Below are 13,356 nucleotides of genomic sequence, written 5' to 3'. Positions count from 1 at the left end.
CTATGTCAGAGTTGCCATGGAAACTAATGATGCCCCGTCTGCTCCGCGGTGCTGATGCAGACAGTCTGCTGACGTCTGTGCTGCGTTTGGGCGGAATAACAATATTGTATTTTCCAACACTGGGCCAGACTCAATGCCTTATCCATAATGGATGTGTGCTATATTTGTCTCTTTTAGTTTATTTCATTATGTAATGTTCTATTATGTTCTAGTACTTTCTGTTTCACATCATCATAGCATGTCCTATTCTATAATGGTTTACATGGACCTCTTCTTTTTCCATTCTATTTTATAGAATTTCCTCAAATTTAAAACGTTATACTACAGTACTATGTTCTATTATGTTCTTATTATGCTCTAATGTATTATATATTTTAGGATGTTTTATTTCCTCCGTAATGATTAATTGCTTCACTGAATTTAGAAGGAATGCATATGCTTGAATGCCTGAGATTTGTCGGCCACGTGATTTATTGTCGTGACACAAAAATATATTCACTTATTCACAAATTGTATGAATGAAGACACTGAGACACGTAGCGCAGAGCCACCAGCTATCTAATAAATTTCCACTTTCAGTCACAAACCATGTGGTTTCCTCAATCTACTGTCACTCTTTCCTTCCCTTTTTCTGAACTTTCAGAGCACTTTGACTTTGACAACAAAATGTTGTCTTGCTCTGGATCCCAAAGCCTCGTTTTATGTGACAGGCAGGCCACAGGATAATGCTTGACTTGTTTGCTAAACGTAAGTGGAACACCAGCTGATCGAGTAGTTATAGTTTTAAAGCCTTTTAAACGTGCCTCGGTTGAAGAAATATGTTCTGTAATGCCTGCTCCTCTGTTCTTTCCTCGGCCCTCGCCTCTTACACCTTCCCCGCCCAGTCTCTGCTCTCTTTTGGCGACCCTGAGCTTTTTTATTCTATGACATCAAACCACAATGCATTGCACTGTTTGTAGTTTACCTAAAGTCTCCATGGCAATAAAGACCGGTTCGGCCCCTTATTCAAATCAAACCGGAAACCAACGTCATTTTGGGCCAATCTGCGCGCTCTGGAGTGACATAATGGAATTTTTAGAGCTAGAAAGCGAGCGAGGTCTGGCGCGGCGCATAGCAGTCGTGCCATCGGGAAAAGACAATATCGTCCGCGCGCTGAAGCGACACATCAGAGCCCCCCCCCCGCCCCCCCTCCCAAGGCATAAGCGCACAAATGGTCGTCGGATAGCGCGACTGATAGGCAGGAAGAAGCGGAAGAGGACACGGGATCGCGTAAGAACAAGGATCAGCTGATTTCCTCATGTTTAGATGGGATTGCGTAAAGATCCTTACTGCATAACGCTCGACGTCCCCTCGTGCGAGGGTGAAGAATGGAAACAACCCTCTACCCAGGCACCGTGAACACTCCGAGGGTCTCCAGCGTTTATTGCCAGAGCACGATGATGAAGAAGGACATTAATCTGAACCTGGACGACCACAACTCCGAGCTCAAATCCAACCCGCTGCGGGACGCAGACGGACTCCTCAACTCCCCGGATTTGGGACTCTTGAAACTAACCTCTCCGGACCTGGAGCGCCTTATCATCCAGTCCAACGGTCTGGTCACGACCGCGAACCCAGCCTCCCAGTTCCTCTACCCGAAGTCCGCCAGCGACGAGCAGGAGTTCGCGGAAGGTTTCGTCAAGGCGCTGGAGGATCTCCACAAGCAGAATCAGCTGAGCGAAGCGGGGTGCGTCTCCGTGGACAGACTGGATCTCCTCGGATCGGCCCAAGCAGTTCACTCCGGCGGGCTTCAGACATCAGACCTCCCCGTTTACACCACCTTGAACGGGTATGCGGCCAGTCCGATCGGAGCCACCTCCATCAACTACTCCACGGACACCATCCCCTTCCCGCCGCCTCCATCTCATCTGGCCAGCGCGCATCAACAGGCGGCCGCCGCGGCGGCTCTATCGCGGCTCCAGTCTGGCGGGTTGGTGAAGGACGAGCCGCAGATTGTACCGGACATGCAGAGCTTCGGGGACAGCCCTCCGTTGTCCCCAATCGACATGGACAACCAGGAGCGCATCAAGGCGGAGAGGAAAAAGCTGCGGAACCGAATAGCTGCCTCCAAATGCCGCAAGAGGAAGCTGGAGAGGATCTCTCGGCTGGAGGACAAGGTCAAGAACCTAAAAACGCAAAACACCGAGCTGGCCTCCACAGCCAGCGTCCTCAGGGAGCAAGTGGCCCAGCTGAAGCAGAAGGTGATGAACCATGTCAGCAGCGGATGTCAGCTTTTGCCCAACCAGGTGCAGGCTTACTAAAACCCAGCATGGCGGAGCTCTCCTTCGTGGAGGTCCACGCGGCTCTAACTATGCGCCGAGGACGCGGGGCCTGCATGAAGCGGACCAGTTGCCTTTTGTCACACGAAATCCTTATCAGAGAATTGATACGAGGCCATTGTAAATGCGGCCTCCGGGACAAGCCTGCGACTGATGAACATTGTCTTCTGCACTGCAGTGCAATTTACCAGAGTCTCCTGGAATAATGACAGGTCAACCATCGCCGGGTGGGGGCTGCAGCCTCTCCTGATTCGTGAAATGTGTTACGCAGCAAACAGACTTATTGTGTTTTTTGTGGGGGGGAAGCCATGTAGCAAAACTGCTAAAAAAAGTGGATTGGCGAGGGAAAAGATTTTAATGCGTATATGCTGGACAATCTCAAGACGAGTGCAACCAAACGCAGGGTGTCACAAAGTGCTTTCACCCAACGTGTAATATAATGCCTTACTTGTTTACAAGCACTTAGCAATGACAAATATATATATTTTATTTACTGAAACATTTCTTATTTTACATATGGTCTTACTTCTCATTTTCTTCTTTTTGTTGCAAAAATGAACACTGCATGTCTCGTTGCTTTGGTGTACAGTAACTATATTGTATTTTTTTCCCATTGTGGTGGCTGCTGTGTAGTTCTTCAGTCACCAAACTTCCATGAATGTATGTGTACGTGCTGAGAAAACCCCTATCTATACATGTGTAACGGACTCTCAAGTCTCTACCTTTATTAAATTCACTACATTACCAAAGCTTCTCGTAAGATCTGTTTCTTACAAAAGATTGGGAGGCCATGCTCGCTCTTTTTAGTTAGACGGAACATTTGCAAGAATAGCATTTTAAATTCACACCTTTGCATACACTCTTATAAAGGTTGGCCCAGGGGGTGTTGTATCAAGAGCAGTAGTGGGAAGCTGAACCAAACCATAGATGGTCAAACAACTCTGAGGGTAGAAAAGAAGGCATTATTGCACTAGTATGCCCTCTGCTGGGCACAAAACAACCCACTCAAACATTTTATAGACTTTTTGGAATAATTGTTGACCCAACGTAAAGCTCCGGCTTGTAGATTTTTTTTTTTTAATTTCCCCACTTTAGCAAATTTGTCAATACAGAAATACAGCACAATTCACAAAACTAACACCTGACAGGCAGAAAAGTTTCTATTTACAAGAGTTATAGGAGGCAGGAAGAAGAACAGCATTGAGAAGTGTCCCTAAATCACCAGCAGGTTTACCGGGGCAGCAAAAGACAATAAATAAAGTAACAAAAATCAACAAACGTCAAAAGTGAACCACTGCAGTAAGAATCAGCGGTCAAAAAAAAAAAGTGTAAAGAGTATTCACTTTACTTCCCGAATGGTTTCCCTCTTTCGAAGCTCGTGCACAGAGCAGGAAAACATTACAACACGTGTTGGTGCAAGTCCCACTAAGGTCTAACCGGCACGCTGTTGGGCTCTAAACATGTTAAGATGTCTTTGGAAAAAACAATTCCTGCCTTTACAGGAACATTACAAACGCTGCTTAGGGTAGCGTATTGCTCATTTGGGTGTGGAGAGAAAGGACGACTATTGCTCTGAGAGAACCGGCTTTTACACCACCACGTCTTGGAAGCAGAACAATGACAAAACTTCACACCAAAGCTGTGCTTATATAAACAATTTTTAAACTGGGAACTTCAAACATTCCTCTTGTGGAAGCATCTTGAGCTTTACATCGTCTATAAAAACAAATGCATTTCCATTTTAAAGCTGGCAGAGTTTAAACAATTGAATGCTATTGAACATCTCTTTAGAAAGTACAGCGCAGACCGCAATGTACAATCTAAAAAGAAAATTATCTTAAAAAGATTAGGTTATAAATATGCAAAATAAATAGCTCTATTTTTAAATAACTCAATTGTTTAACATATTGCAGCATGCCTTACATAAGGTTTTGTACTCTATTACACAAGCAGACAAACCGTAAAGGTAGCATCAGAGAGAGAGAACACACAATTTGACATTTAACATGCTTTAAAACAAAAGGTTCCCCCATAACGTAGAGATGAAAACACGTTCCACCCTTATCTGAAGTTGACACAGAGGTCTCTGGTGTAGCAGTGCAAACATTGAATCACTTTTCGCCTTTCGACTGAGTGTTGCACATTGAATGCAGTGAAGTTAGTACAATGAGAAGGAAACTTTAGGGCAGCAGTTTGAAATACAGACAGCAGCTCGTACAAATAACCGTGCAATCCACCAGTATCGGTTAAAAACAACATCATGCACCGCTCACGAAAACATTAGTAGCAACCCATTATCCTAAATGATTATTGTACAATATACCTATGTATATATATTATTTAAGCATTTTTGAATGCATTTCTATTGTTAAAACATTTATACACTCTTCTCAATTTGGACTAACAAATAAAAAAATAAATAAGACTGCCATCCAATTTCACTAAAAGAAATGAATAACAACCTGACCAGCAAACCAATGTACAAGACTATTCTTACATTTATTCCTAAAATTAGAAGAAAAACATTTTGATTTTTTTAAATGACCCCATGTGGACGTCCAACTCAGACCGCAACCATTTGAAGAAAGTCAATCACAACACTGACCAGAGCCAGTGGTTTCACATGCTCAAAACTACACCCAACAAACTCAAAAATATGTATATATTTAAAAAAAGAAAAGAAAAACAGTATCCACAGTAACAAATGTATATTTTCAATGGGACTGAAAGTAAAACAAAGTCGTATCCATATAGGTTTGAGGTGTGCCGAGCGGGGCCTTCGATTGGAGGATCCACATCCTTTTATAGTAAAACCCCAATCGCACACGTCAACAAGGAATGATGGAGTCTCAGCCTTCACTGGTCTTTTAGAAGTATGTTAAGATAAGGATTGCTTGTGTGCGTTTGTGTGTGTAAATGTGTTCAAGTAAGAAAGAAAGAAAGAAAGACAGGGGATTGTACCTCTGTTAATTGTTCTTCACCCCCTGACTAAGTTAGCACAGACACACAATCTCTGTATGACTGAGATGTGGACAAAGCTCTTCCTGTAGATAGAGGGGTGGAGCGCTCAAGCAGTCAGGTTGTGTTTATCTGTACGGCAGTGTGTGTGTGTGTGTGTGTGTGTGTGTGTAATAAATGTGCAAATAAGAAGAAACCGAAAGTAGAGAAGAAACCTAAAAAAAACCTGTTGTGTGGACTTTAGGATGGCAGACTGTGACTGTGTGAATGTGTGTGTGTGTGTGTGCGCGCATGTGTGGTCATGTTTAGCAAGCACAATCCTGATGGGACCTCTGCGGCTGCTCACTGAGCTGCGGTCCCTGTTTAGTGCCAGTTACAGTCGGGTCGTTGTTGTCCAAACTGTCTGACATCCTCTCACAGATGATGTCCACCAGCCGCTCAAAGGTCTGCTTCACGTTAATGTTATCTTTAGCACTTGCTTGAAAGTGCTCAAAACCTGCCGGGGAGAGACATAGAGAGGCTTTGGTTACACTTATTGTTCTGATACAAAGCTGTGGGCAGTAACTATATTGTATTGTACGATTTTCCCTCCATTTTGGATTTGTGGATTTATGAATTAAGGCCATTCACAAGTGAGCCAGATCATACCTAAAATTATGTCCAATCACTGTGAAGGTACATGCAGGGCTATTACTCGGTATATTGGTAATTGCTAAAGTATTGCTTATTGACATAGCTGCTTTTGATTTAGAATTACTTCAGCCTTAATGATTTCAAAGTTTCAAATTAGCTAACATGGCAGAATAAAAAGTTGAATTATTATAACAGAGTATGCCAACTAATTAAAGAGGACATTTGTTGACAAAAATAACTAAAATGAAGAAGAGAAAATCCATGCTAATATAATCTACTGAAAATGTTTTGAAGCATATGTTAGGAAGGTTATTATATGGTCACAATTATATATCCCTTTCTTTGATGCACCCAGAAGAAGAGGAGCCATGGTGGAAAAGCAATCTCAGTTTAACAATCTAGTTTTACCCTGACCAGCTGACTTACCCAGCTGTTCTGACAGCTGTCGGCCCCTCTCTGAGGCCACCACCCGTTCGTCCTCCATATCACACTTGTTCCCCACCAGGAGGACCTGGGCATTGTCCCATGAGTACGTCTTGATCTGGGTCGACCTGTTGGTAGATAGATGATAAAGCAAAACCCTGTGTTCTATATCATCTAACGGAGTATCACAAAAATGGGTTCAGCACTAGAACAGACCTAAAAACAAATGCTTTGACTTCTGAGAACAGACACATTTATGTCTTGGCAACGCAAGCCAACAGACAGGCTTCAAACAAGTCAAGTTGAACACAATTATGAAACCACTCATTTAAATAAAACAAAAATGCTTTGTAAGTATGACTGAGCAATGAGGAGTAATAGTGCTTTCCGCGGTATTTTCCCTTGCAAACAGTTGCAACAGAACTGGAAAAAATGCAGGACGTGTTTGGAACATGTCCCCCTGACTACTCGTCTGGTTGCTCAATCCATGTGCATCTATGAGTCTAGTTACACCCTGATCTCAGAAATCCAGACTCCAAGAAAGGAGAGTGAAATGAAGAACATAACATTGTATGTTCCCAAGTTGTCCCACACAGACTCACCAGTCTTGGACGGCGTTGAAGGACTCCTCGTTGGTGATGTCATACATGAGGATGAAGCCCATGGCTCCCCTGTAGTAAGCTGTTGTGATTGTCCTGTAGCGCTCCTGGCCAGCAGTGTCCTTAACAAATACATTTTAGTAAGTATACATTTGTCAATGTCTCATGGACCTGATAAAGAGGTTTTTCGCTCAGGTTGCTGTCTAAACATTTTCACGTGGGATTTTTGTCTGCGGACCGCTGTCACACAGCACCTGCAAAGGATTTATTCTTTATGCATTGTGCCGCCCGATGATTGCCATTGAACATTGAGCCAAACTCCCAAGATCACTAGGTCCCAGGCTTGGGCTTTATGGCTCATGTTTAGAACACTTCAAGGGTATTGCCGTTACACAGCAGATGAAGTAATTCCAGGGACAGCTGGTAACCATTAGAGACACATGGTAATAGAAGCTGCTTGGGTCACACATGTGATGGAAAATGAAAACTCTGCATTCTTACGAAAAGACACTGCCAGTAGAAATCAAATTTACATTAGTTCTGTTGATTTTAAAATAAGGCCACGACTAGTTGATTTTTTAATTGACAACACTATTAATACACAACGTATTGGATCATTTATTAATTATTTGAGGCACCTTTTGAGGCCAAAGGCAGCAATAAGCAAAGGAATCTGAGTTTTTAACAACTTCTCGTAACTTTCTAAGAGTTTGGAGTGAAATGTCTGTGATTCACGATGTCCCGTATGCCTAAATGCATGCGTGTTCACTTCCTCACCCATATCTGCAGCTTTATCCTCTTGTCGTTCCTGTAGATGGTCTTCACCTTGAAGTCGATGCCCACTGTGCTGACAAAGGCTGGAGTGAATGAGTCGTCCGCGTAGCGGAAAAGGAAGGAAGTCTTTCCTACGCTGCTGTTGCCAATGATGAGGATTTTAAACATGTAATCAAAGTTCTGGTCCGAGGACTCCTTCTGTCCGTAGGTGGCATTTGCAGACGCCATCTATGCAAAGATTAAGATATCATATTAATCAGTTACAGGGACGTTGATTGAAGTAACAGCATGTACCAATAGAAAGACCTTAATATTACCTAAAACAATAAAACCTAACTACCACCACACTCACACTTGTCGAATTAAAGCCTCTCGGACATTTTCTCAAAAGAACTATGCGTTATATAAACCAGGGTAGAGCTGTTGTATTTGATTACATCAGAATAGGTAGGCCCTGTTCTCAAAAGTTTGTGTCAACCCCCTGCAAAAACAATGTCATGCATAACTCCCCGGTCTCTGGATGAAACATTTCATCTTTGCTTGAAATAATAATAATGAAACATCCTTCTGTTGTCACCTTTTAGAAAATTCTGCTGTTTGAAGATTGGGACATATAAAAATACAATGCCAATACGTCTAGCATTATATTGAAGAGTAAAAGGGTGAACAACAAGTTTCAGTAATAAAGACAAGAACATGCAGGCCAGGCAGACTGTTTAACTCTTGATTGCACCCTTCCAAACTACTAGGTGGCATCTATGAATCTCATCACAGTCCACACGCCGCCCTGGGGCACATCTGTGAGGAATACCGTGGAAGTAATGCACAGAAAACATCATCACTGTTCCTCAGACCATCTGAATCCACACCGTAAAACAGCCTCATTACACCCGGGATGGGCTTAGCAGCGATTATAGTCCTCGGCGTGATGCCAGGTTACACTCCTAAAACATGGTCTGGTGACTATTATCAAGGAATGCAATTATGAAGCCGTTTCGCCAAAGGCGCTGTGTCAATACCATCAGCCGATATCCAAACACAGGCCGGAGGGTTTCCACTCCACGTCAATAATACCTCGGCAGGATAAGAGGGCGGAAGTGCCGCGGCTTAGCGGACTAAGCATCGGCTAAACGAGCCACCGCGGGGGTCCTACCGGGGCGGCGTGAACCCTGCGCTGCCCCAACAACTCGTAACGACCACACACACGAATCAGCCTCGTAGTACGTGAGGTGAACTCAGGTGGACGGGCCGCACCTGCGGGGCCGACTGACCACGATGCTGCCAGATAAAAGTTAACCGGCCTGAACGGTCTCCTCGTCGTCAGTGGAGCTTATCTAGCGTTAGCATTGTTAGATATAAAATGCTAGCTGCTTGGAAGAGGTTCGCGTTAGCTGGAGGAAGGGGAAAAAAAAACATTACAAGGCTTTAAATAAATAAAAAAAAAACATTACTCAGCAGCCGCTTATAATAAATCCCCGAAACACGCGTTAAAGACATGAAAGCGATACGGATACAAATGTGAGTTTTAGCCTTTTGAAAACGCGTCGCTACCTGCGATGCTAAACGCAGCAGACCGTTACCAGCTGATAGAATAAGCAGCAAGAGCTAGCGAAGCATCCCGGCTAACGTCATGTCAAATGAAGGTCTTCCTTATTTACGACTTAACTCTCTGTCAAACCCCAGGACACGAGCAGGGACAGACTACGCGAATAAAAAGCTGCTGCGACTGTTTGACCTGACGTGGTCCTGCGGTGACAGGTAAGCGCCGGGTTTACCGTTTCCTCTGTGTTTTATCCTCGGCTTCCCAGCAGCGGCTAGCCAAGAGTCCAGCTTTGCACCTGCAGTAACATAAGCGGGTAGAGTGTAAGGATGATTGGCAGGACTATTGGCCAATCAGGGAAGAGCACCCGTTCATTCACACAGAGCCCGGCCCTAGGCAAATTATTCATTATTCATTCAAGTGTCAATTCCGTATTATTTGTGCAAATCAAAAGTGAATTTAGTAGTGGTGAGTAAATGGTGAAATACCAGAGAAATAAATGAGAGCGTTATAGAGGTGTTACAAGAAAAATCTACTCATTATAGAGAAAACTATTTTTGTGTGTGTTATATCGTATTCAATATGCAATTATTATTATTATTTATACAAATCCATAGATGTTTCTTTGGTTGTTTCATCTATAGTTTAAGATATAGATCACGATAGTATAGTAACAAGAAGATTCTGCTTTACTATTTGATTTTTTTTTTTTGTTAAAGCAGAGAACAAGACTTAGAGTGAATAGTTTTTCTTTTATTGGCAAGGCATACAGTTCTAGTTGGAGAGAGGGCTAACAGTTTGGATTGTCAACGCTGCAGTCTTAGTTCATGATCTTTCTATGTCTAAAAACGGAAATACTGATAGGTTGACTTGAAGTTCTGTGACTAAATAATCTTCACTATGAATCAAACACGTTTGAGGTTAGCACACGTACTGTAAGATCATGTGAGTGTGAAAACTGAGGAAGACAGGAGAGATGTTTGACAAAACTCATACAGACTCACTAAACTATTTTTATACAAAGAAAAACATGAAAGTGAGTATTGTTGCTTATGTATCACGTTATTTGCAAGCAGTAAAGTAATAGAACGAGAAGGAAAACAACTGAGTTGTGGATGAAATATGTCCTGTGTGACTTTCTAAACATCAAGTCAGACGAAAAAAAACTACTGTTCCATTGTTTTCTGACAGATAAAATAGAAATAATAAATAAACTGTACACAAATAACTGTGAAGAAAACTGTGAACAAAATCCAACAATTAGTTACATGTAGAGACAGATTAATGTTTGCATGTTGTGCTTCTAAGCTGTTAAATAGACCTTAATATAGAAGGCATCCTTGAGTGTTGGTCAGTTTAGTGCTGTTAATGGCTACCGAACGGTTTGCAAATGTTTAATCCAGCATGACAGTGAAGACATTTATGACCAGAAGAAAAAAAAGCCAATTTTAAAAATAAGGCGTCAAAAACTGTTCAACTTGCCTTGTTCACACATTAACACGTGATTTACTCTGTTTCGTGGTAATTGAATAAAAAAAATTCTCCTCAGACTAAGTTATAATAGTTAGTAAATTACCTCAATATTCTTCTTCAAATCCTGCAGCCAATGTCATGTCAATTACAAAAACAAACATCAATCCCTCCAACATCTGACATTTGAGAGCTGTAGTGGTCCAGCCCACAGAATTCCATTCAACCACCAGGCTATTTGCTAAAAAAAACAGTCACCATACATGTTCAATTGTACTGGAAGTGCAGAACTGTAAAGTACCATACAAAGTGCTTTGGTTTTTTCTTAGCAAACACATTGAAAAATTCAACCCAGTCATTCAATCACACACACAAATACACATCACTGTTTTAAGAAAATATGAGTTTCAGTTACAGTTACTGTTTGAGCAAGAACAAAAAACACTGGGGTCATATTGGCACACAGGGTGCTACAATCAACCGACTTTATCAGTCGCTGATGGAAAGTAGCCAGTGGCAAAATGGAAATTACAGTACGGGTTGTGTCATGCTTGCTTGGCACTTGTTTTGTCATTGACTTTGTCCCCGTGAAGAGCGAAATATTGATCAATGAGAGAAAAAAGACGAAAAGAAAAAAATCTGGCATATGAAACAGTCTCCTCGATTATTTCTTTTTGCAATTACAATGATGCTAACATGCTTCTTTTTGTGCTTCCAACACACTGTCGCTCTATGCACTTGTATTCAAGTGGATGTTTCAAGAAACTGCATTTCAGGAGGTCGATGCTGTGTGTAACATATTGTATAATAATGACAATGGCTTTCAATGGATTCATAGCTGTACTGCAGCGTTTAGTTTTTGCGTGATGTCTGTGCTAGTTATTTGGCAGCAAATGAAGCGGGTTTTTTGTTAACAGCCTCCAATGAGTTCATGTCTTCGCTCAAGCCCTTAAAAACTACAATGAGGGCTAGTTATGAACAAAACCGTAAAGTGCTAAACTTGAAGGCAAACTGATAGAACGGGTGCAGAATGCTAAGGATGCCAAAATTACTGACTGGAAATAAAACAAAAACACAACAAAAATAAAGCAGAAATAAAACAGAAACATAACTGATATTTTGGGCAGTCCTACAGTGAAATACGTCTTAAATGCATTTTTCCAATGCCAGAACTTCAGTTCCACTTATCAACACTGGGAGGCGCCATGTGCATAGTCCTCATTGCTTTGGATGCAGTTCCTCGACTGAATAACGCGTCACTGAATTTGGCTCAGAGTTGTCGCTGACAATATCATAGATTAGAGTTACAAAAAGTGGAAATAGTAAGCATTAAGCCACCGAAATGTCAAAAGAAAAAGAAAACGTCAGCTACTTTTTATAGTTATATCTTTCTGAAAATGCTTGCTGAATAAAATTAAATGGGCTGTGCAACATCACCTGAAAGGAGGGCTACCTATACAATAATCACGCTAAATGTCAGCTACATTTAAATAATCCTGCATAGTTCGTTTTTGCCATTACTTTGCTGCTTACACTGTTTTGAAGTCTATTCACTGTATTTCACTGCACGTGAACCTAAATAAAATATAACAGAATAAACAAATGCATGCAAAACCCTGTAAAGTGTAAGTTTGGCAAAATGTCTTACAAGATGCTGTTGTGTGTTTACTATTTTCTTGCTCATTAATCACTTCCTCAATTTCTTCACAAAAGGGGAAGACCGTTCTGTCATTTGTTCTAGTACAGCTTCTAGTACAGATTTCTTTTCTTTTTTTAAACGGCTTATTGTCTAGAACTTTATCCACAGTATGTCTGACTGAGAGACACAGAACGAAAAAAAGGACTGTTCTGTCCATCTGTCTCCCTCCAGTGTTGAACTGCAGACTTTCTTAACTGCTCCCAACTCCCACCTGCACTCCCCATCCCGAGGATTGCTGTCCTCCTGACCTCGGAAACCAGAGTTGGTGGTGCTTGGTTGAAACGGAAGAAGGAGAGGGACAGAGGAGGCACCCAAATTGAGAAAGACAAACAAAAGGCCAAAAGAAATTTTGAAACTTTTGACTGGTGCTATGTGCCAAGCTGGAAGCGTGGTACCCGAGAGACGCCTTCCTGGTCTGTGTCTCTGTCTTCGGCCATATCAGAGTCTAAAGAAAACGTCCTGCCTGAATCGGTAGAGAGCTTTTTGGTGAGCAGGCGAGTCGTGGCCGACACCGCGTCGCATCCGCTGCCAGAATCAGTTCTGGAGAGTTCAGTCCCTCTACAGCTGCTAAAGCCCCCCTCTTCCTCGGGTGGACTCTCTGTATCAGACTCTCCCTCTTCTTCCAATGTCAGCTCAAACTGGAACTTGTCGGCCGAAACAGAGCCTCCGCCCCCAGTAAGCGCTGAGGGTTCCCCGGCGCGGGCTCCATCCGGCTGGTCCTCCGGGTGGGGCGAGGGGCTGTGGGGGATCATGCTCTGGTACCACTCTCTGTTATCCTCCAGGGTGTCGAGGATCTCCTGAGCATCGGGGTGGACGAGGTCGGCCCACGTCTCCCACAGAGGATGAACAATGTAGTCAATAAAACCCACCTGAGAGAGAAAGAGAGAGAGAGAAATGTTTTATATCCATATGGGAAATTCCCTTCAAGTCCCTCTTTTGTTA

The 13,356-nt window shown here is 42.6% G+C and overlaps 3 protein-coding genes across 8 annotated transcripts in view; 1 reads left to right on the top strand and 2 right to left on the bottom strand.

Moving 5' to 3' along the window:
* The first annotated feature begins 1,193 nt into the window (after window positions 1–1,193).
* Window positions 1,194–3,079, top strand: LOC119209906 (transcription factor JunD-like). Its single transcript, XM_037459543.2, has one exon. It carries the CDS (start codon window positions 1,368–1,370, stop codon window positions 2,298–2,300), a length of 933 nt encoding a protein of 310 aa, XP_037315440.1. The 5' UTR covers window positions 1,194–1,367; the 3' UTR covers window positions 2,301–3,079.
* A 293-nt stretch (window positions 3,080–3,372) lies between these two features.
* Window positions 3,373–9,674, bottom strand: rab3aa (RAB3A, member RAS oncogene family, a). The gene is made up of 5 exons (XM_037459544.2): window positions 9,481–9,674; window positions 7,709–7,933; window positions 6,935–7,053; window positions 6,336–6,460; window positions 3,373–5,772 (listed from the first exon to the last, which is right to left on the bottom strand). The coding sequence occupies exons 2-5, from the start codon at window positions 7,931–7,933 to the stop codon at window positions 5,582–5,584; spliced, it is 660 nt and encodes a 219-aa protein (XP_037315441.1). The 5' UTR covers window positions 9,481–9,674; the 3' UTR covers window positions 3,373–5,581.
* A 303-nt stretch (window positions 9,675–9,977) lies between these two features.
* Window positions 9,978–13,356, bottom strand: part of pde4ca (phosphodiesterase 4C, cAMP-specific a) — a 34,120-nt gene continuing 30,741 nt past the window's right edge. For all 6 annotated transcript variants that reach the window (XM_062557586.1, XM_037459537.2, XM_037459538.2 and 3 more), the window contains one exon: window positions 9,978–13,283. In XM_062557586.1, the coding sequence (XP_062413570.1) occupies window positions 12,783–13,283 (501 nt within the window). In that variant the 3' untranslated portion in view covers window positions 9,978–12,782. The remainder of the gene's footprint in view (window positions 13,284–13,356) is intronic.

Source organism: Pungitius pungitius, chromosome 15 (genome assembly GCF_949316345.1).
Source record: "Pungitius pungitius chromosome 15, fPunPun2.1, whole genome shotgun sequence".
In the NCBI taxonomy this organism is placed as follows: Eukaryota; Metazoa; Chordata; class Actinopteri; order Perciformes; family Gasterosteidae; genus Pungitius; species Pungitius pungitius.
Note: the sequence above shows the minus strand (reverse complement) of the source record. Positions and strands in the feature narration are given on the sequence as shown.